This window comes from Protobothrops mucrosquamatus, unplaced genomic scaffold, assembly GCF_001527695.2.
Source record: "Protobothrops mucrosquamatus isolate PMUCROS unplaced genomic scaffold, P.Mucros_1.0 scaffold696, whole genome shotgun sequence".
Taxonomy (NCBI): domain Eukaryota; kingdom Metazoa; phylum Chordata; class Lepidosauria; order Squamata; family Viperidae; genus Protobothrops; species Protobothrops mucrosquamatus.
In genome coordinates, this window is record NW_015386979.1 from 8,222 (window position 1) to 32,018 (window position 23,797).

At 34.6% G+C, this 23,797-nt stretch overlaps 1 protein-coding gene across 1 annotated transcript in view; it reads left to right on the plus strand.

The window, feature by feature from the left end:
* The first annotated feature begins 10,010 nt into the window (after nt 1-10,010).
* Nucleotides 10,011-23,797, plus strand: part of TTC29 (tetratricopeptide repeat domain 29) — a 93,049-nt gene continuing 79,262 nt past the window's right edge. The window contains exons 1-3 of the mRNA XM_015818187.1: nt 10,011-10,116; nt 16,348-16,442; nt 18,388-18,471. Coding sequence (XP_015673673.1) covers nt 16,354-16,442; nt 18,388-18,471 — 173 coding nt within the window. The 5' untranslated portion in view covers nt 10,011-10,116; nt 16,348-16,353. The remainder of the gene's footprint in view (nt 10,117-16,347; nt 16,443-18,387; nt 18,472-23,797) is intronic.

The window sequence follows — 23,797 nt, forward strand, 5'->3', positions numbered from 1 at the left end:
TAACTTCAGTTACACTGCTTCAGTTCTGAGAAACTAATATATAGTTTTATAGCAACAAATTTGAAGTTGCAATATTCTGAGATGCTGTCTTACTTTGCATTTATATTTCAGGATATTCACATACCAGAACAGTCTTAAGATTTACCTCTCAATATAATTTGTTATTTGTGAACCATGGAGCCATGAGTTATTCAGAAACAATAATAGATGTAAGACTTATTCAAAAGAACGCGTATAGGGCAACTCTGAGTCAGAGTTATATAGTAGAACTCCATGAGTAAAAAACCTGGTTGGCTGATCATGTAAAACTGGGGTCTGCTATGTTAGTATAATTATGATGATCCACTCATCTTCCTGCCAGCAGAAGGCAAAGCAATATTTGAGCAACGAGACAACTGCTGCCAGTTGCTCCTGAGAAAACCAGGAGCTGGGAACAGAGAAATGCAATAATTAAATCATGTTGCTATCACAGCCTTGATGACAAGATAGTATAAATTTAAGTGAATCATCTCCCCTGCCCCCCTACAAGAAGAAGGAGAAGGGAGATGTACTCTAGATTGCAATAATTGCTGGTTGCTCAGGGAAAAAGCATCAAGGCCAGAACAGTCATGGTTCCATGGAAGCACATCCTCTAATTATTGAAAAATCTGTGTAGAGTTTCAATGTTAATCAGTCTCTGAGAGATTTCAGCTTAGTTTTATGCAGTTAGTGTAGATTTATGGCACTTTTCTGGTTATTAAAACTGATATTTCACAAGGAAAGATCCTTCTCCAGACAACTGTTAAAATGCAAAGTTTCAGTCATAAAAGAAAATTGAAGAATTATTCCAAGACTATTCCACAGAGGAGCCAAATAAGGAGAATAAAACACATCAAAGGTAGAAGGAGGGGTTGAATGATAAAAAGAATAAAAATTAACTGAATATGCAACAGTTGGCTTATAGACTGCAAGTGTTGCAGTGTAATTAATTTCAGTGCTTGTTGCAATTACAGTAATAAACTCACCATGCACAAACACTACATGAAGTGCTTCATTATTAACAGAGGAGTAACAAATTATAATATTTGTATGAACATGCAACTGGAAAGAGTCATATTCCTTAACGGTACTCATCAGTTTGAATGATAGAATTTAACACTTAATTTATCAGTCTTACTGCTGTTAACATTAAATGTATGTTAATTCTATAAATTATAAAAATGTGTTAAGACAATGGATTTATCATTAGTATAGCTCCAAATGATGTGCTATGTTTCATAAATTGGGAAATATTATCATTACATGATTTAATGATATATAGAGAATCTTTTTTGAGTGTTGGGGATGAGATTTCTATCTCTCTGCTGAGTAGGAAAAGAGAGAGAAACAATAATTTTGGAGTTGATCAGGACAAAGTTGGGGACCACTGCTTTAAAGCAACAAATGCTCATTTTCGTTGATTGGAATCTAAGAACATATGAACTTGGTAAATATGTGGCTCTCTAGACAATGCTGAATTATAGCTACTAATAATCCAGGTCATCACAGCCCATAGGCACAAATCCAATCAAAACGGTTGTGATTTCTCCCTTCCATGGATCATCTGAGAAGAACCTAGCCTTGTACAGTGCTGTAATTGCAACATTCTAAAATTATGGCAATTAATAATCTTCCTCCTATCAGCTCCTGAAACCATAGGACAGAAACTATGGTTGTTCAGGGAAACTCATGGTCAAGCTATCTATGACACTATTTGTATCAGAGTCCAAATTTTAGGGTTTATAAAATGCAAATTGTTTCAATTAGGGTAGAGGTATCTAATGTACCAGAAAAAGATGTATGGAGGAAGAAGGGATTTCTTCCCAACAGAAATATTATATTTAGAAAGGAATTATTCTCAGGTCTGTTGCAAGGACAGAAGATTCAATGCTTTTCTACTCCTGCTGAGATCTTATTAATTATTGATACAGTGTGGCTGTTTTTTTAATGAAATACATGTTAGGTGTAATTATCACATGTAGTTTGGCCCTTAACTATATTGTCAGGCAAGAGTTTGGTAGATGCAGCAGGTTGTTAGGACTTGTTTGTTGTGTAGCTTCAGAAGATCATGGATTGTAACTGGAAGCAGGGACATACACAGCAATGTTCATTTCCTCTCTCCAAATTAGAATCAGAAAATCTTCAATCAAGGAAAACAGTGAATTTTTTTCTTAATGTTAATATGGATAGCACAGTCTGTTGTACAGTCTAATCAGTCTTGAACTTAAAATACACAGCAGCAATGATACCTGCATTGCCATTAGCACTGCCATGCTTTAAATACATCAAGCTATTTGTTTTTAGTTTATTTTACAAATAAAAAAGTGTAGCTGAAAGCATAGAACAGTAAGCTTTGCATGACAAAAATGCTTGTTTCGCACTGAACAAATGACTATAATTTAGAATTTCTAAAATTTATCTTCAGTGGTGTTCCTTTAATTTCTTGCAGGACAGTTCTCCATAATGTAGTAGAGCTATTTCCAATTCTTAGAAGAGAATAGAAGGTAATAAGTAAAAATAATGCCATTTAATTCCTCATTTTCAAAATCAAACAGTGGACAAAAATAAGAATAACCTAGGTTTCAAATTCCATTTTAACCAGAGATTTGTAGGAAGTAATTCTAACCTTAAACTAATTTTCTTTTTGCAAAATTCTGGTTGTATCATAACATTCCAACAGAAATCACAAAATATGTCAGATGAGAATCCATGGATTCCACCTATGGCAGTTTGAACAAGGAAATGCTCCTTGGAGAGGGAAGAAATGATTTCCTCTGGGAACTGCAGCTCTATTTTAGATGGGTCATGTGAATGCAGAAGTTGGAAATGCTGCAAGGTTAAAAAAGAGTCCTATGTAATTGCTAAACTATCTTTGTTCCAGGCATTCAGCTGTCAATAAAATCAATCATTCTTTCTCTTTATTATAGGAGAATAAGGTTTTAACTGTATTTTATTCAGCAAAAAAATGAGGAGTATCATGTTAATCTTCTACCACAAGAAATGAGATAGCTGCTTTATGATACTTTACCTGTTAAGTTAAACCTCTTTGTTTTAGGAATTTTCATTAATCCCAAACTTTTCTGTATTGTTTATGATTCTTTTGTTCTCTTTATTAGCTGTTATCTGGTCGGGTTGGGTATTTTACTTTCTGGTACCTTAGTTATATATTTAAATGTTGGTGCCTCACATGATTTTGTTTTCATTTGCTAGCTGAGTATAAAGAAACATAATTCAATATTTGAAGCACATGCCAATGCTGAGTATTCAGTTTTGCCTGTTGCTGAATTACTTTGTTTTTATTGTTTACTTGCTTATTAATATGCTAAAACTGATTTCCATTTGATTTTGCCATGTTCTTCAAAAACAAAATGTTAAATTCTTTTTTTTTAAAGAGCCCTTAGCCCCAGCATTAACTCCTTAACAAGCATGACTGGCCTTAACTAGATACAAGTATTTGTTGTGAGGATTAAAGAAGCTGAAATGAATAATCAAAACAGATGCTTTATACTTCCCACATTGAGGACACAAAATACAATGTTATGCATAAAAATGTTTGTACAGTAAGAAAACAGTGTATAAATTATTCTTCTACTCTGTGGAATAGAAAAGATAAATGGAGGAAGAGTTGTGGCATTATAAGCTGTTAAACATTGAAGTGCCCAGCATGATTGTTCCTGCATTCAGCCAAGAATCTGCCATTTTAGAACAACCAGAGGAAGTAGAGATGAAAGGATAGATGTAGAAATGAAACAAAAAAAGAATTGTAACACATTTCTTGGGAAATGAACACAAAATAGGGAGTAAAAAACATTGATATCTATTGTCTATATAATCTTTTTTGAGAATTTGAATGGTTTACTATTGCAGGTAGTCCATGACTTACAATCATTTATTTAGTGATCATTCAAAGTTATAATGGCACTGGAAAAATGTACAACGAGTCTTAACGCATACATCCAACATAGCATCCCGACAATCATGTGATCAGAATTAGGTGCTTGGTAACCATTTTCTAAAAAGCATAATGACCTGAAAACATTCCTTCACTCCATAGTACTTTTGTTTGAAGTTTGGTTCCTAAAAGAAAAATTTTGCATTTTATTTTATTTTATTGTTTTATTTCAATCTTCTAGGGAATTAGCTATCCCATCCAATTTGTGTCATCTGAAAATTTGGTAAGCATTTCATTAATCGCTTCAACCAGGTTATTAATAGGAATATTGATGAGTAGGACTGATCATTATGTTATGCCACTTGACATCCCTTTTCAATTCGATATGAGTATGCTATATATGATTTTTTTTTTTAGCCTACTAGAAATCCAATGAATTGTCATGCTATCCAGATTTCATTAAAATCATGGAATACTTTGCTAAATTAGTTTGCTGAAATAAATAAATAAATAAATGTGTGTAGAGTCTATAGCACTCCTACAACATCCTATATCAGTGGTTCTCAACCTGTGGGTCGGGACCCCATTTGGGGTCGATCGACCATTTCACGGGGGTCGCCAAGCAAGGCTGTCCGCCATTTTTTTTGTCCACCATTTTTTCCCCTTTTCCGGCGGGTGCCTTATCTCCCTTGGGCTGGGCCAGCTGGTGGTCGGCCTGCTCCGTCTCTGCCGCTTGCCAGCTACGCCTCGGCCGGCGCAGGGGGCGGAACCACGCATGCGCGGCACTCCCGGGCAGGGAAAGTCCTCGACTTACGACAGGTTGGGTAGTCCTCAACTTACGACCGGTTTAGTCCTCGACTTACGACTGGTTTAGTCCTCGACTTATGACCGGTTTAGTCCTCGACTTACGACCGGTTGGGGTCGCGGCATTAAAAAGGTTGAGAACCACTGTCCTATATCTCTTCCTTCTGGCTGCTATGCTCAGCCACTGAGCTTGCTCCTCTGTTTGATTTTTGAACACTGTTACAGAGAGTTGCTTACACTGTCAGTTTTTGTTACAGAGCCTCTTTTCTTTGAACTAGTTAATCCTCATCTTTTCTCATCAGTGTGGCACTGACTGCTCCAATCCTTTGACAACTGTTTCAAGGACTGCAGATATATCTTCACTTTTGCTTCTTAAGTCACCACCAGTAGAAAGGCCTTCGTTTCTTCTTATTCCCTTCTCAGGCTGTTAAGTTAGCCAAGTGCAAACACGTTAAAAGAAAAAATGGGTTAGGGATCTTCATTTAACATCTCATACCCCACTCCAATTCCCTGATGAAATCCTGTACGCTCTCTCTTCTCATTACACTCGCTCTCTTTGGAAATTGTCATACAGGTGGCTCTTATCCCTTAAAATATTAGTTTATGATGCTTTGTTTTAAAGTAAATGGTTTTTATGCTGCAAGCCATCTAGCACACAGTATCAGAGATTAGCAACGGGTGTTTGAAAAACCTCTTCAAATAAGCAGTTCATACTTCTTGAAAGAACAATCTGTCCTTGTCTGCTACATGTGAAGAGGAGAAAGAAAAAGAAGTAGGCTTTTCTTTTTCTTCTTTGAAAAACTTTCAAAGCCAGCAAATTCAATTCTAGTTCTTGCCCTTGCCTATTTCTAGTTCTAGTCCTCATAGCTGCACCTGAGAGGGTTTTCAAACAATTACATCTTAGAGTCTTTACCTGAACCGAAAAGCTCTACCTACAGCCATTCATACCTCATTTGGATTACTGCAATGCACAGTCTGTGTGACTGCCTTTGAAAATCACTTGGAAACTTCACTAGATCAGAATACAGCAGCCCCATGTGGAGCTGCACTGATAGCCATTATTTTCTGGCTACAATTGAAGGTGCTGGTTGTCACCTATAAAGCCCTACATCACATGAGACCTGAATGTCTTCAGGGCAGTCTACTCCAACTAGTTTCTGCCCATCCAATAAGATCTGAAGAAAGCATTCTCTTTGGGTCCTTTTACAGGGATACTGGGTATAAACCTACTATAACGACCCAACTCCCCAATCTCATATTTATGTACACCAGGAGATACCTATTAAGATTTTGGAAAACCATTAAGACCTGATTTTCCAAAGGATTTTGACTTTGGGGAGAGAAGGCCTCTGCTGTGGTACAGTTTGATTCACCCTTTTAATGCAAAAAAAATGTTCATTATCTTCATTTTTCTTATTACTTTGTTATTTGGAAGTATATTTTTAATCCTTTTGCTGGAGAAGGTTTGTGAATTAGAATGGCACAGAAGACTTACTAAAAAAATTTATCCACTTTTCATATGTAATTCTTTACCTAGCATTCCTAAGGGAACTTCGTCCTGAACAAAACAAAGCAAAATGTTATTTTATGTGGTTTAGATAAACATAGGTATCATTAATAATAATACTGTATTTCTTTTAAAAGCCCCAGTTATTTAAATTTTGAAATATATATACAGTAGCTGTTATAGGGCAGGGCTTGGGAAGCATTTATTCAAATTACTTTGCATCTCTTGTGATTTTTATCATAAAAACAAAGTAAAAAAAATACATGGAATAAAAGCACTTTGGCCTACCTTGCCATTTTTGTTCATTAATTCTTGAAGCAGCTCTTCCAACTACCTTGCCTAAGGCAGACAAAACCTCTGGCTCTTTATGCTGAAGAAGGGAACAGTAGTTTGGGAGAGAATATAGGTTTATAATTACTGTTCATTTGTAAATTGTTATATTTCTTATTTGTTTCAGCTTTCCCTCACAATCTTGCTGTAAGTAATGTAGGTTATACTACCGCTGTTTAAAACAAATCATCTCGTGATCTAAAACTGAAATAAATTGAAGTTTAGCACCAGATTTAGTACCACGCATATGTGTTATAGGCACCCATATGTGTATATAGATGTGGAGTAAGCAAGTAGGGCAGAAACTAGCATATACATAATTCAGATCCTGAATATTGCTTATTCATAAATTGCTTGACTTCAACAATATCAGCAATTTAAAAAATATATTATTTTCCTTATTGTTTTGAAAAAATAGCAACTTTATAATGTCATGTTCTGCATAAAAGAATAATTAAAATAAAACGTACATTGTATAAGTTCACCGAGAAAGAACAGCGTTCAGTTGTAGGGATATTTATACTTCCTTAGACAGACTTCTATAGATTATAACTTAGTACAAAAAAGTTGTGTATATACAAAATAATCCATAGCTAAAATTACATTTATGTTTCCAACATGGAAAAAAAACACCATGTGATCAAAAAGAATGGTGTGACTTTCAGTTTAGTTGCTTATTTTCTACACAAATCCAGTAGTTTAGAAGCCAAAGAAACAGCACTGTAGATTTTGTACATTGTAGTATTGGTTTATTGTGCTAGTATCATAGCATCATTTTTCTGTCTACAGAATCCTCACATTTTAACCCATTTATTTTAAGTTGCATGGACAGAAATGAAATGAATTATTTTTTAAAAAATTAATTAGCTGCTGATGCATACTGTATAATAGAAGTTCAAACAGTCAAAATATTTTAAAATAACTATTGTATTACAACGTAGTAATTATATGTATATGTGTAGTCATTGTGCACTCAGCTCATATTGGACTTATATAGGACTATAATGTTTAATATCAGATTATTGAATACTTAATATTAGATTCATGATCAATATGTTTGCTTATTCCTAAAGCAAACATATTAAGAATCTAATAGGTAGATTCCAGCATCTATTATATATTGTTGTATGCTAAGTAAAATGTTGATCTGATTTTATGGAAGATTATGTCTTTTTGCCTATTTTGCAATATTTTAATACTTTTTATCAAATTGTATTCAACTCTCAAATTATGAGTTATTAATGTTGTGTAAAATGTCTGCTAAATAGCTTGAGAACCAATTATCTATTCTAGGCTATTTGGTAGGGCTATAATGGAGTATTTGAAAGAGACATTTTATAAAGCATTTAACAGTGAACAAAGCTTTTCTCTCCAAAGAATCCAAGAAGTCCTATGCAGTTTGCAAAACCTCCTTAGCCGCTTTGAAGCATTCTTATTATCTGCATATTTAGGAGTGCACATGGTTACTTCATTTTGCTGGCTGCTTTCCTTCTTCAAAGAGAGCTGCTTCATTTGCACTAATCATTTCTGTGAACCATAGGAAACCCTTCTATGTATGTTTCTGAAGTTACACAGAGATTTTGAAGGCATTAACAAGTTACAGGTGCTGGGCTAGAAGTCAGGAGAACATGAATTGTAATTCTGCCTTAGGCACAGAAGACAGCTGGGTGACCTCAGGCCTAGGAAGATGGAAGAGGCAAGCCATTTCTGAAAATGCTTACAAGAAAACTTCATGGATCTGTCCATGTATTTGCTTAAGAGTCAAAACTGACTTGAAGGCATGCACACAGGACAAGTGGCACTGCTAAACTAGGAACCTGTTTTATGGGAAGTTTGAGGAAATTGTTGAAATTGATACTGTTTAGCTCTGCAAACAATGACTCTGAGAGTCATTTTTCCTCTAACAAATATTACTTTTAAAAATGAGTTTCTTTTGATCTTAGATTAGAAAGTCATAAAAATGATTTAAGATATACTACACATATCAAAGAATAAGAAGTGATGGTTGCAATTAGTTTGATAAGGGATATGCTATTTTCTTTATTCGTGTCAGAAGCATCACAATTAAAATAAGGCATAGTATACAGTATAAAATTTAAAATAAAAAATATAAGATTAAAATATATACAAGTTGAACAGATCTTGCCCAGAAACTAGCAACATTAATTGCAGTCTGTTATGCTGTCATGAGGTCCTTAAGTATACACTGATCACATATACATGTGTTGTTTTCTGCATTTCATCACAATTGCAAAGGGCAGAAGCCAACAGATAGCCCTAGTGCTTTTTTTATTAAAAAAAAAAAAAAAGTGCCAGAACTCACACACTTCATACAACCCACCTTGCCTACCCTACAAGGTTCAATCCAAAAATGGTGCCGGAACTCCGTTCTGGGCGTTCTATGACAAAAAAAGCCCTGGATAGCCCCATTTGTTCAGAGTATCTCTAGATCTTGTTGCACCCATCTGCAGTCTATAATATTACTTGTGACACTCTAAGAATGAAAATTGGACTTTGACAAAACAGGACAGCAGGAGAATTGCATTTTTGAGGTTTGGTGCTGGAGAAGATTCTTGAGAATACCATGGACAGACAAGAAAACAAACTGATGAATTATTTAACAAAGTAACTCAAAATCTCTCACTTTAGGCACACATGACCAGGGTCAATTTATCTTATTTTGGACACATTATGTGAAAACCCTCCTCTCTAGAAAAGGCTCCAGTGTTGGGAAACATGGAAAGGTATGAAGAGAACAACCAATTAACAAAGTTGATGGAGTAACAGTGGCAATGGGGGCCCTGTTAAAAGACCTGAAGAACCAAGACAGGGCAGATCATCGCGGAGAAAATATCTGGTTGTTAAGAGTCCACAACATCGGGATGACAATCAATAAAGGATGAATATACAGATGTTAATTTATTTTACTAGGCTTCTATGGTGTGCCGTTCATGTCTGATTCTAGTAGCTTTCAGACTTCCTAGATCAGTAAGAACATTAAAAGCTAAACGTAGTAACATAAATATATAATAAAACTCTTAGTAACATATGCTGGTGATCATTAAATGCTGTTTATTGTTGATAACACAGGTATGGCTAGCGACGCTGACAACAATTTAAAGCAGGGGTAGTCAACCTTGGCTCTTTTATGACTCGTGGACTTCAACTCCCAGAATTCCTGAGCCAGCTAAGCTGGCTCAGGAATTCTGGGAGTTGAAGTCCACGAGTCATAAAAGAGCCAAGGTTGACTACCCCTGATTTAAAGCAACAGCTTCATCCATTTGATGCAACTTCGGCGAGCACCTTCTCCGAGACTGGTCTAAGTCGAGGTCCACGGACGAAAGGCGCCTCGGCGGAACCCCACGCAGCGCTGAGTCAGACGGGCCGGCCTGTCCTGGGCGGAGCGTTCGGGAGTCCCGCCGCCTAGGCTCCGCCCCCCCCTACCATGGTAACGAGGAAGCGTCCTTCTTTCCCGAGGGAGGCCGGCCATCGGGCAGGGGGATTCCGGGCAGCTCCTGCGTGGCCCTTTCCCACCTTCTTCTCGAGTGGATTCCTATAAACTGAGGTGCGTGTGCCGGCGCAGCATTTAGAAACGGGGCGGGTGTCTCCGCGCGTAAAGAGACCTTGGTGACATTGTTGGGTCAGCAATGCTGCTCCGTTGCGCAGGAGGGAAGAAGGGAGACGCCACGTAGAGCCGCTGTTTTACCTAACGGAGAAAAGAAAGCAATGCGGGAGATGGGCGGGGGAGCATCGAGTGCAACGAGGACCTTCTCTTTTATTTTGAGGATTCACATTCGCGGCCTGGAGGCAGCGGGAGGGGAGTGGGGAAAGCGGCTCCTACACGTGGATGCTGAACCCCTCTCGAAGGGCGGCATTCAGATACCGCAGGAGTTGTGTTTCGGGATCGGCGAGGCACGAGGCAGCCGGTTGAACAACAGCAACTATTTGGGTTTAAACACAAGCCTTGTTAACTGCTGCTCCACCTCTATTTATACCAGGGGTTCTCAACCTTGGCAACTTTAAGACTTGTGGACTTCAACTCCCAGAATTCCTCAGCCAGCAAAGCTGGCTGAGGAATTCTGGGAGTTGAAGTCCACAAGTCTTAAAGTTGCCAAGGTTGAGAACCCCTGAATACACTCAGCAATAGACGGCAGCCAATAGGATTCAAGGATCTCTCCTGCTTAAACAGGAGTTAATGAGCCTGGAGAAAGAAAGTCTGGCTCCTAACACAGTCTTGTGACCGTTTTTTCAACAGTTCTCAGCAATTCAGCTCAATACATTACAGCAGGCACGCGTGGCAGCATTACAAACACGGACTTTCAGGAGTTTCCACGAAGGAGGTGGAACTGCCCGCCTGTGACTCCTGAAGAAAACGCAGTTTTCAGTTTCCTGAATAAGATCACTCGATCTGCCTGGGATTTTTCCAGCAGGGGCAGCAACGCCCGCTTTTCTTCTTCGTCGTAGACTAGATGAGATTAAAAATAGTCTTCCATTAAAATATCAATGAAAACAGTCTACGATAAAATAATATTCCATAACAAAAATAATGGAAGTACAATTTAATCATCAGAGGGGCACTGCTAAAAAGATTCATTACATTGTAAACCAAATTTATTAGGGAGATCTGGCTGTTTTTGTTTTATGTGGGGATTAAAGTTTATTGTAACATATAGTGGGTCCGAATAGCATTTTGAATAATATTTGATAATATGTTACCACTTTTGAATACATTGTATATTTTGCCTATTCTGAGATTTTTACCTAGCTTTCATTCGACATCTTTTATTTTTCAATAAACTATATTATTAAAGTTCCTTCATTAGTCTATATTATTAAAGTATTCCTTTAATAGTATAGTCTAATTATTATCTTTTTCTATGCCAGTATTTCCATTTTAGTTTAAAACTGAATACATCATCATTTCTTCTATTTTGATTCTATCTCATGGCAAATATTCTGTTACATGGACTTTTCCTATCAGAAAAATCTAATTAGCCTGTGTCTTAATTAATATTGGGCAACTATAGTATCTGGTGCCCATTGGGTGTAATAGAGCAACCGAGACAACTGATTTTGGATTTAATTCCAATTTTCTTTCCTGGGAAATAACAGTAAAAAACACTTAAGTGCTGCAATACAATTATTTAAATCACTTAATTGAACTTATGTACAATAAACAAGTTTGCATGCTTTTGTATTTGATTCTCTGATGGAGAAAAGAAATGTGCCTTTTCCATCATCCTTTCTAACCCACCCACCCCAATTTTTTCTAATTATTCCATTGTTCCAGTGAAAAGAAGGATAGCCTTCGAGATACATGGTGAGTTCATAAATGAGATCATGCAACCTCTCTATCTTATGCTTAAGCACTGAGAGAAAATTATATTTAGAGTAATCTTCTGGGCAGGTGGATGGCCTATTTTTTTCTCTGTCTCTTGGTATGTAGACTAATGGCTTTCTTTCTGTAGCACGTGAGTTAAGAATAAAGCATGGTCAAGGGTGGAAACCACCAGTACTAATTTGCCTGGTCAGAAGGTTTAGGGCCAAGGTTTAGAGACCAAGCAGAGATTAGATAGACCATCTGTGTTGAAAAATAAGGCCAATCAGATATTAGTAGTTGGTAGAGGCTCTAGTATTGTGACACAAGAAGGAGGAATAGATGTATATAAAAGAGTAGTTTGTAGGACTGAAGTGGTCAGCTGAGTTATCCTGCAATAATAAGTTGGATTGATTGGGGATTTGGAGGCTCTCTTTCAGTGGGAAAAGTGGGAAGGGCTGCTCAACCCCTGCAGGAGCGGACAAAAGAGAGTTACATCCTGGTAGAATTAATATGCTGATAATAGTTATAAATCCCCCCGTTATAGGAGAGATGGTGTCAGTGTTCCATGTGGATGGCTGAAAGCAATAAGGATCTGGATGAGAGACAATATTATTCTGAAGTTGATATTTGTACACCAGTGTTCCCCATGAACACTAGTGTTGTCTCTGGATGGGCAAGCACTATCTGTAAAGAAGATTCTCAGTTTTGGGGTCCTTCTGAAATAATGGCTCCTACTTTAACAGCTAGTGGAGGTCACAATTAGACTGTCCTTTGTCCAGATTTGAGTGGTATGCCTGTTGCAGTCTTACTGATCCAGTAGAACCTGTTAGGCCTAGTAGTTTTAAGTGCTGAATGAGAGACTGGACCTGAGAGTTCTAGTCATTCCTTAGACATGAAAGCTGGGTGGATGACTTTGGGCCCAATCCACCTCACAAGTTGTTGTTCTGGAAAAATATAAAGTGGGAGCATTATGTACATTTCCTTTAGCTGTACAAAAAAATAATAATAAAAGGTGAGATATTATAGAGGTAAAGGTGGTTAGCTTAATGACTGCAGGTAGAACTGACATCGTACATCGGTATGGCGCTGTGATATTTCACTTTATAAATGTCACTCAGCAACTGTCGGGCATGAAAGGCCAAGTCCACACGCAAAAGTTCAATTAAGTTGATTTATTGCTAAAAACCTACACCTAGGAATCTTCTCAACTAACAGCCAGCACCTGATTAGAGTTAGATAAAGGTCAATGGCACCAAAGAGGAGTTGGACCTAGCTTACTTGTCACTACCCTAGGGATTCCAGGCTGATCTCTCTTTTCACTCCACCTCCATTTTTCTGCTATTCCTTCTTCTACAGCAATAGAGTTGTTGCTCCCAATTGCAGTCAGTAAGAACTACCTATGATAATTTGTTAGCTCTTCATGTTAGTCCAGATAAGAAGCATGAATATGAGTACACCATTAACTCTATTTTAAGGTTGCAATAATAGAATATTGCAGTACTAAGTATTTTCCCCTTTCTTACTTTTAACTCTCAAGAAAATTAGGGAGGGTCCCTTCTGAAATGCTTCCTGTGGCTACTCTCTTTCTGTGGGCTGAAAAATCTTTTACATGTGAGTTGTCTAGTTGGCAGTTCTTTCTTTCATCTCCCAAGGTCTTTCCACAACACACTATAGCACATAATACAAATATTATGGTCCATGCACTGATTATCAATTCAATTCCAGGTACAATGTAAAATCCTGATTTTAACATATATAGCCTTTCATAACTTAACAGACATACTTGTAGGAATGTCTCCTCCAACCTGTATCAACCTAACTGACTAGAGCATTGTGGGAGAAAATCCTTATGATCCCACACTTCTGAAGATGAGGAGACATAAGATCAGAAGGAGCTTAGTGGTATGTTGTGCTGATATTTTGGAAGGATCTTTCTGCATAGATCAGGATTGTTATTCTTCTTGTGGATGGCTTTCAGAATATATTGAAAACTGAAGGGTTTTTGGAAACCACTCCAGTGATTTTCACCTACTGCCCTACTTCTCTTGCCATATGTACGCTTCTCTATTTCTCTCTCTCTTCTCTTTGTTTATATTTTAGTTTTACTGTGGATGGTTTAATTTTTTTTCTTTTCATATGTAGTATTCTACTGGGAGTTGTGAGTATTGCTGCAGGATATCAATTCAATAAATTTGAATTAATAAAGAATCTTTTAATTGAAAAATAATAACAGCCAAGAAATGTTGCTGACCAGCTGCTATATAATCCATTAGGATATTGAGCAAGAAGAATTGTCTAAATTACAATGGAAAATAAAATGAAAGGGGAACAATGGCTGTGGCAGGAAGAGATAGGAACTGCCGGCATTCCCTAACTTCAGATACATTTGTGTTGGTTCTGGAACTTGCCTGGAATTTTCTCATTGGAGAAAGATTTACCAGTTCTGAACTAAATATATTACTAATTTTACATACATGCATACATACATACATACATACATACATACATACATATATACATATTTTTCCATCATTTGAAACCACATTTTCCTTCTGATAAATTTTGTTCTTTTTAAAAAATGAAATACTATAGCTTTCCTTACAGTAGTTATGACAATTAGTGAATATCCCTTTGGGGTTTGTTGAGTTATATTTCTGCCTCTATTAAATGTTTGTGTCCTGAGGCCTGCCAACAGGATTTATAATACCTACATTAAACTAAATTTAAGAGTAAGGGTACTTCTGCTGCTAAGATGGTCAGATCACAGAGGTACAAAAGGAAGGAACTGGCAGCTGCAACTTTAACAGTACAAAGGATAAACTAAGTAATGTTGGAAAAGAGCGCAGTATCATAAAAATAAAGAAAATCCTTTTACCATTTACAGTATGACTTCTAAAATGACTACTTTGTTTTGCTGTACTGTTAATGTTATTCTGCTTAAAATAAATGCTGATTCAATTTCATACAAGACTAATAATAATATTATGTTATTATTGCAGGGCATTAATTGGTAATGTATACTGACATATTAAATACTCTTATATGCACTGATTTTATCCATAATTTGTTATTTTTAGTAATGGCTACAATTTAAGTGCAGCTTTTCATCAGAATGTACAAGTAGACATTTTGTACCACAAATCATCTAAAATTTTCTTTATTTTGATCAATGACCATTGATCAAAATAACAAAAACAAAAGCAATACTGTAAGGGAACCTAGCAAATAATTTAAAAAAAAAATACAAAACAGAAAATATTGAACTCTTAAAATTTGGACTTAATGTACTCCTTGTCTTATAAAAAATTTGTTTAGTGACTGTTCAAAGCTACAATGACACTGAAAAAAATAACTTATGACTGTTTTTCATACTTACGACTGTTGCAGCATTACCATGGTCATGTGATCAAAATTCAGATGCTTGGCAATTGGTTCATATTTATGACGGTTGTCCTGAGGTCATGTGATCACCTTTTACAACCTTCTGACAAGCAAAATCAATGGGGAAGTCAGATTTACTTAACAACCATGTTATTAAATAACTGCAGTGATTTACTTAACAACTGTGGCAAGAAAGGTCATAAAATAAGGCAAAACTCAGTTAACCACTGTCTCACTTAGCAACAGAAATGTTGGGCTCAATTATGGTCATAAGTTGAGGACCACCTTAGTATGGTAAAATAGACTATTATTAATCTTAATAGATTAAATATTAAACTTAATAAAAAATCTTCCCAAAATTTATATTTTATAGTTTAACTACCACCTTTCTTGTGATTTGAGAATAGCACAGTATTCCTGCTTGTATGTATTCCCTCCCCCTTGTCTGCTGTATTTCCTGTCCTTTGATTTTCATAATGGCTACTATACTTCTGTGTGCTCGTGAAATAACATGGTCAATATAGACCTTTCATGGCCCATTATTCTGCAACACTTTCCCCAAATATTTGAAGGTCTTTACCTGCTCAATTTCCTTTTCTTCAGTGGTATATTTAACTCATCTTAATTAAGTATTGACAAATTTAGTTCTTAAGTACTGACAAAATTGATTTTATAAAAAAAACTTTTATAACTTTAGTTCTTCACTATCATAATTTGAATTCTAATATAAAAAAGCTATATCTCTAAATTCAACTTCCTAATATTATGAAAATGTTTTGCTTGTAGGATTACAGTGAAAACATGTTTTAATAAATTAATTGAGAGCAAGGGTGTCTGTTATTTAGGAATGTCCAATGGATCAGAGGCTAGTCAGAGGATGACTTTACATCTCCTTGTTTATATTATGCATCATTTATATCATTAGTCAAATTGATGTTATTATATATTCATAGACTACCATCATATCTTGTCAGATGGGATTTAGGGTATCTTAATGTATGTTTGAATTATTTCAGTCAGCAAATATTTTGAATGAATGTCTATGCAAACAGAACTATCTGATGCTAATTTTTAAAATATTCTATATTTATTTAGTTCAGAATGAGTATGTTTCCTCAAATACCTATACAAAGTCCCAAATCACATCCAAGTATGGAAGAGATGAGATGCACTTCACCGTCTCTGGCAAGGTATACATTTTTTTTAAAAAAAAAAAAGTTTTCTTTTCAATTTATTTGTGATTCTTTGAAATTAAAACTCTAATAATAGAATAATTAGAATATATGGTAGTAACAATCTTGCTAAAACCTATGGTTTCAAATAAAAGTATATATTAATACTAAAAAAAATTAATATAGTAACCAAGTCACAGGAAGAGTCTAAATTATGTATTCTGAATTAAAATTATTATATACATAAAGAATATACTATAAAGGTAGAATCAAAAAAAGATTTTCATGTTTTAAAATTCAAAATGACATTTTGAAACTGCACTTTTTATAAATAGCTAGTAGTTATTAATAGTGCAGTGTATTATACTCTAGAGATTTAATTTAAATTTTCTATTTCTTCAGACAACTATTATTGGGGATACATTTTATTCCCTCATTTTATTTGTAACTTCTCAGTTGCAACTGTTGTTAATTGTGCTCTTGTGATGAATTCTATAAAGCCCATTATTGTGAGAGTTGGGACAGTATTTTGAAACTTTACACATATTACGTATAAATATTAAAATCAGTTAATTTTTTTAGTATTGTATCAATTTTTGCATTGCATTAATGGGAAACCCATAGAACATCAAAAAATAATCCATATTTTTCAATAGAGAGATTATATAAGCCTTTGTACTTTTCTTTGGAAATTAGAAGAATTGCTAACGTATATCAAGTTTGGACTTTTTAAAAAATGCTGTGTTGTATGTTTTATAAGATTACTATTCTTTCTATAAATATTCACTACTTTTAGTAATCTTATAAAACATACAACACAGCATTTTTTAAAAAGTCCAAACCGCTGCCTCTGCGGTTTGACCCTGGATCGGGTCATTGAAGAGCTTGAACCACAGATGCTAGATAGCGCAGCAATACAGAGGCAAACTAAGATGAATGAGGGGGTGGGGAGAGATGACGGGGAGCGGATGAACAGCGGATGTCCAGGCACCCACACACGCACAAAGAAAACAACAGCAATTGGAGATGAGAGGACAACTTTAGAAACGGCCCCTTTAAGAACTACACAGCCAATGCTAATGAACGGACCAATGACCTGATCCAGGGTCAAACCGCAGAGGCAGCCAGCCACATAAAAACAGACTCCCGGATCCAGCATTTTACACCCTGACGATGTCGGTAATGTGGCCGACGAAAGCTTGGTTTTGTAGATTAAACATTTGTGTTTATGATTTTCTCCTGGTGATCACCTTATTTTATTTCACATTATATATACTGCTCACAAAAATAAAGGGAACGCAAACCCCTTCAGTTCCATGGTAAAATGTTCCCTTTATTTTTTTGAGCAGTATATATACTGTATATATATATACTTGAGAAGTATATATATAATATATATATACTGTACTTCTCAAAGGAAAATGGAATTTCATCTAGAGTGGATAGATTACTTGATACCTTTTTCCTGAACTTGAGAATCACCCACCAAGGGAATATTCTATTAAGATTTACACACAGCTAATGCTACACAACTGTTCTACTTTATAATTTGTCTAAGACAATATCCTTTGGCAGTTGTTATTACAGTATTTCACTTAAGAAAGCAAATTCATTCCTGGACAAATGTAATAAGCTTTGCTAAATGGACAACGAACATGGAAGCAGTGAATGTTTTTTTCCTAAAGCTACTTTTATTAATCTACAAAAAATAAAGATTTGAGACAGATTTAGATTAAAAAAATAAATTATATTTATACATTTTTATAATATGTTTGAATTCATCAATTTCAATATATGCCTGCCTTTCTCTGAGTGAGAGTTAGTTTTTATAATATGTTTGAATTCATCAATTTCAATATATACCTGCCTTTCTCTGAGCGAGAGATAGTTTTAGTTCCTAATATGCAGAGCATATTGTAATATTAAGCCATCTTTCAATATTCTTTATTTTTAAAAAAATTAGGATGCATTTGATCAAAGGAAAAAATGCCATAGATCGTTACTTGGCCGTGCATATCAAAGGATTGTCAAAACAAGAGGCGTCTGCGTAAGTAAGATCTTTCTGAGAATTTTACACTACAACTTTATTATTTTCTTTGTTTCTAGTGTTATTCATTGATATTTGAAGTTCCTCAGGCAATTTTCAGAAGAACATAGCATTTAAAAATTAAAATTGATATTAAATAATTATGTTTCACACTACTTATCTTGCATATATTAAAGACTGTGTTTGGTAAATGGTTTACTGAACCACCTACAGCATTTGATTATCTATTAGCCATTAAAATATGTATTTTTCTTCCATGGATGTTTAGAAGCTGTTCAAGAATGAACTTTTATTTCCAAAACATAACGCCTGATTGCAAAGTTGACTCTATAAAATTCACTAGTGTTTCGAAAGCTAGATTTAAAAACTTCTAAGAGAAGAATCATTTCATGCAATAGCAAAATAGATAATGCATTGTATAACATTTTAAAATTATGTACTTAACATTTTAGTGTTAGTCATTTTCAAAAGTGTTTCTTGTTTGCTTGTGCTATTGAAACTATAGCAGTAATTCATTTTCTGTTCAGAAATTGCTATTTTAGCCATTGATACTTTAAATACATGCAAAAGAAAGATCACTAAAAATTAAATATGGTTCTGTTTTTAAGCAGGCAAACCTGGAGCGGCTATTTTTTAACAGTCTCTTTTCTTTTCATGGTATTATCTGCATTATGCACTCTGCCATTAATAATAGTCATTGCCTTGTTTTTAAAACAAGCTGGAGTTTGGGTACTCTTGAACCCTAAAGAACTTTCAAAAAGCTCTGGTTTGACATAATCAGTCATATAATAGAAAGCCATTTCTTTTGAGGATCATTTGGGCTTCTAAGTTTTTTATGATTTCTATCAAGTCCAATACCAGAGCCTGAATGTATGCCTCTTTGGCTTCTGGAAAAATAACTTGCATGGACCCATCAATAAACTATACAACTCTGGCCCTCTGCCTTTCCCCTCTTCCTTTTTTTGATAAGAAAATCTTTGATGGAGTCCCAAATGATTCCCTTTGATCATGCTTCAGGTTGCATATTATGGAGGACATAGGGCAAAAATGCTCTCTTATTTGAAAAATAAAAATCTTCAAAGCTTTTGATGAGAGACTGCTAAGGGTACCCCTGTGCTCATATCTGGACCACCTTAGGATCAACTGTAGATTTGATTATCTCTCTATATTTTTTGGTTTTGTGAGCTGAACCGATTGATTTCTGACTCTAGTATAGTTTATTGGAAATTGAACAAAAATGGTAAATTCTTTGCCTTGCTATAGCTTTGTAATCTTTATTTGTGGCATTTTCCCACTGTGGTAAATTCTTCCCTCAATCTATCTCCTAACCTTGTTCTTTCTCTCTGTTTCTTTCTCTACTCCCACCCATAGAGCTTCAGCTTCAGTTTTGTTCCTATAAGCCTTTTTTTCTTTCTGGATTACTGTTTAGAATTTGTCTGTCTCACTTGCCCAATCCAGCCACTGTAGCAACATGCAACAACGATCACAGTGCTGACAAAAAAGAATCCAATTGCAAAGTTGCCAACATGCCATCATTTTACCTTCACAACTCTTAGGGTTTTCACATTGAAAAGACAAATTGCATCAAGGTGGCTGGGACATCTTTTGTAGGCTTCCCATCACAGCAGTGTCAGAAGAATAATTTGGGGTTCCAACATGAGCTGGGGTTTCATACCCAATGAATAATAGTATGAATAGTTCCTAATAATAGACCATAGTTCTGTAAGATCATGTCAGCCTTCATTGAAAAGATTTTGTGCAATAAAAATATTACAATTCATACATTTCTGCTTAGAAGCATTTAACTCAATGAGACTTATTCTCAAGTAAATAATTATGGGATCACAAATTTAAAACTATCCCTGGTAACTATATTGAAATGTTCAAAATCAACCCTTTTCTTTTTGCAAGTAAATTATTCAAATAAGAAATGTATAATTGTCTTCCCATATTTCGATGCAGTGGAATAATAGATCTACAAGTAATTATTCTTCAATGTATCTTTGCTGATATATATTACACTCAGGAGCTGTGACTTCCATTTTTTAAAACCTTTCTCGAAATTTTTCTTTAAAAAAATGTCTTCACCTAGAACAGGTTACACAGTAGATGTACAAAACATAACATCCAGTTCGTTATGGCCTGGATGTGAAATTGCAAATTCTATAAAATGAAGAAATCAAAAGTTAAGTCTGAATAATCCTCTGTTTTTTGTGTTCAGTTTTTAGCTGCAAATCTGCATTCCCTTATTTGAAATTAATTGACATTTCTTTCTCAGGATGCCCTCATGGAATTAATCTATTAATGTGGATTAAACATTTGATAACTAGTCAACTAAGACCTGCTCCATAAATACATTGCATGTCTTTATTCAGGAGCAAGTCTTATTGTTACACAAATGTACTTCTAAGATTGCAGTCTTACTTGTCTTTACCAAAATTACTGTCCCTATAGTCATCCAAGGTTCAGTGCTTTTTAATTAGATTTCCCCTATTCCCAATGAATTAACATTTGTATCTTATTTCTGTACATTCGAGATATACAATATAATACCCATGGCTGAATGAGCTCTCCCCAACCTTGGATGCTCTCAAAGATTCTTCAGAAATTGCTCTTCTAATATCTGATATGACAGAAAGTGAAGAACATGTATGCTTTTTAGGAATAAACTAGTATCTTATTTTGTCTTTATTGGGTTATTTTTCCTCTATAAAGGGAAAATGATTTTTGAATTTCTATAAATGTTTGGAACAATTTTGGCTACAGAAAAATCTATACAGTTTGTTTACTTTGAATATATAGGATATTTTAATAACACATTCAACTCACTGCTGAAATGATACTGTCCAGTAAAAAAAATACACATTATTATAAAAAATATATTATGATTTTTTTGAATGCCTTCCAATGTTAATATTGTATATGGGTATATTATTATTTTAATATTTTTTTAGTGATCTTGCTTGTTCTGACTAAGATTCTGTGTTTCCACTAACCAACATTCTTTGTGAGTTAATATCTCCTTCGAAACAGGGAAAGGAATACAGTTCTATTCAAAAACATGGCCACACTACTCTTTGGTATGATGTAATGTTCTTAAGAGAATGCTAAAGAATATGATTGTGGAGGAGATAAATAGTTTACTTTCTTTTAGAAAATATTCTATGCATTTTTGTAATATGGAATATTTTCTTTGAGAGATTAAAAAGTTCTAATCAACTTCAGTACATTATGTAGAAGTTCCATTTTCTAAACTCTGCAAAAGAAAGTTTCATATTTAATGGGAAATCATGAATAATTCCATTTATTATCTATTTCTTCCTTTCAAAGACATGATCTGGATAAAAGGCGGGGTGAATAATTTCAAAAAATGCAATACATTTTTAATGGGAAGGTGCAAACTACAGATTCTCATGACTATTAGCTGGTGTAGAGAAAACAGAATTTTACTTGCAAAAACTCATCAGATTCTGGGAAATATGAAATAAAAGTCATACTTTAGGAAAGAAGAATCCTGAATGTTTACTTATTTATATAAATTGTTTTGCTAAGTTTAAGCCTATAGTTTTCTCCTTTCATTTTTCAATAGTTCATTGGTACTTGGCAGGAAATATAAAGACATGTAAATAGAATACTATGGAAAAGTTCATTGTGAAGTGATACTAAATACAAATGGGAATTTGCTTAGTCTGGAATTTATGGAGTAAAATTTCTGGGCTACACAGAAATTCTGCTTTTTAATCTTCCCCTGAACTCCTTTGGACTGATTTTTGCCCCGTTGTATGTTACAAAAAGAATTCAACATGAAAATCTAAGAGGAACTGTCCTATTGGTGACTGCATATGTAGTATTTTTTTCCCTGATGTTTGCCTTACATAGTACGATAGTCCAAAAGCTTCCCCTCTTTAAAAAAACAGTAGTCCATCTTTTAATATAATGTTGAATTTCAGTGAAAGTGGTTTTGCAGGATGTATGGAAGAAGGTATGGAGGAGTGAATCTGTTGCAGGACCAGATTTCTGTTCTCATAACACTGAATTTAGACCAGGGGTAGTCAACCTTGGCTCTTTTATGACTCGTGGACTTCAACTCCCAGAATTCCTGAGCCAGCCCAGCTGAAGTCCATGAGTCATAAAAGAGCCAAGGTTGACTACCCCTGATTTAGACCATAGACCCCTTATCCATTTTGTTTGCATGAGAGAATGTAAACAAGCACTTTTTCCTGAATTCAGATATCATAGAAAACTATAATTAGTTAAGCAGTTAATACCAAAAGCAGTTAATACCAAAACTGATATAATTGTTTCCTCATTTCCTTATTTCCTCATTTCCTTATTTCTGCATATGAACCAGGCCAATGAAGTGTAAGGCTTTCTTTCCAAAACCATAGTTTTTGAATTTTCTTTCTGAATTTCAATGGGAGATTCCAATATAAAATTACTTAGAATTCATAATAGTTTTGGATTTAATTAAAATCATTGACATCTTTTTGGAAACATGATTAACCACTGGCAGGATACCGTCCTTAGTTTTAAACTATATTTTAAGCTATAAACTACATTTTCTAAATAAATTGCTAAATGAAACTATAAAAACATATACTTAGACTTTGCATTGAAATGTTTCAGAATAAAACTGTAATGTTACATACAGTTATAGAGAATAAAATGCATTGGATTTAGTGGGATTTATTATTTTGTAGAAATAGGATTGCACTACGAATAGTATTCCATATATTTCACAATTTTTTCAGCATTTTGAAAATTTTCTGTCACCAAAATGCTATTCTGTATATGTATGTGTCTACCAGCCATCTGGTAAATAACATGTAAAATAAAATCTAGTACACAAAGGCTTATGTCACAATCAAACTTTAATTTTTTTCCCAATTTTAAAGAGTTATTAATTAGTAAATATGTTATTTAAAAATAGAATGTTCTAAAACACCATATATAGTATAATATATATATTGCTTGCATTGCAAACAGTAGATTGCTAAGAATATGCTTATGAAAGATGTCAATTTGGCACCTACATTTCTGTAGTAGTATTCTGCAATCACATGGTTACAAAAGCCAAAATAGGGTATAAGATATATTACTAATATTCATATTTATACATTATTTAATTTAAGCATCATTATCTTTCTTCTGAAACAAAGATTAAGCTAAGTAACCATTAAAGTTAATAAAAATATGTTTAAAAAAGATTTTATTCAATATTTAGAATGAAAATAAAAAAACAACTGGATTTACTCTATGCCGAATTCCTTACCATTTTACTATGTATCTTAAAAAATAAAGACAATTCAACATTATTGCTAAAAGT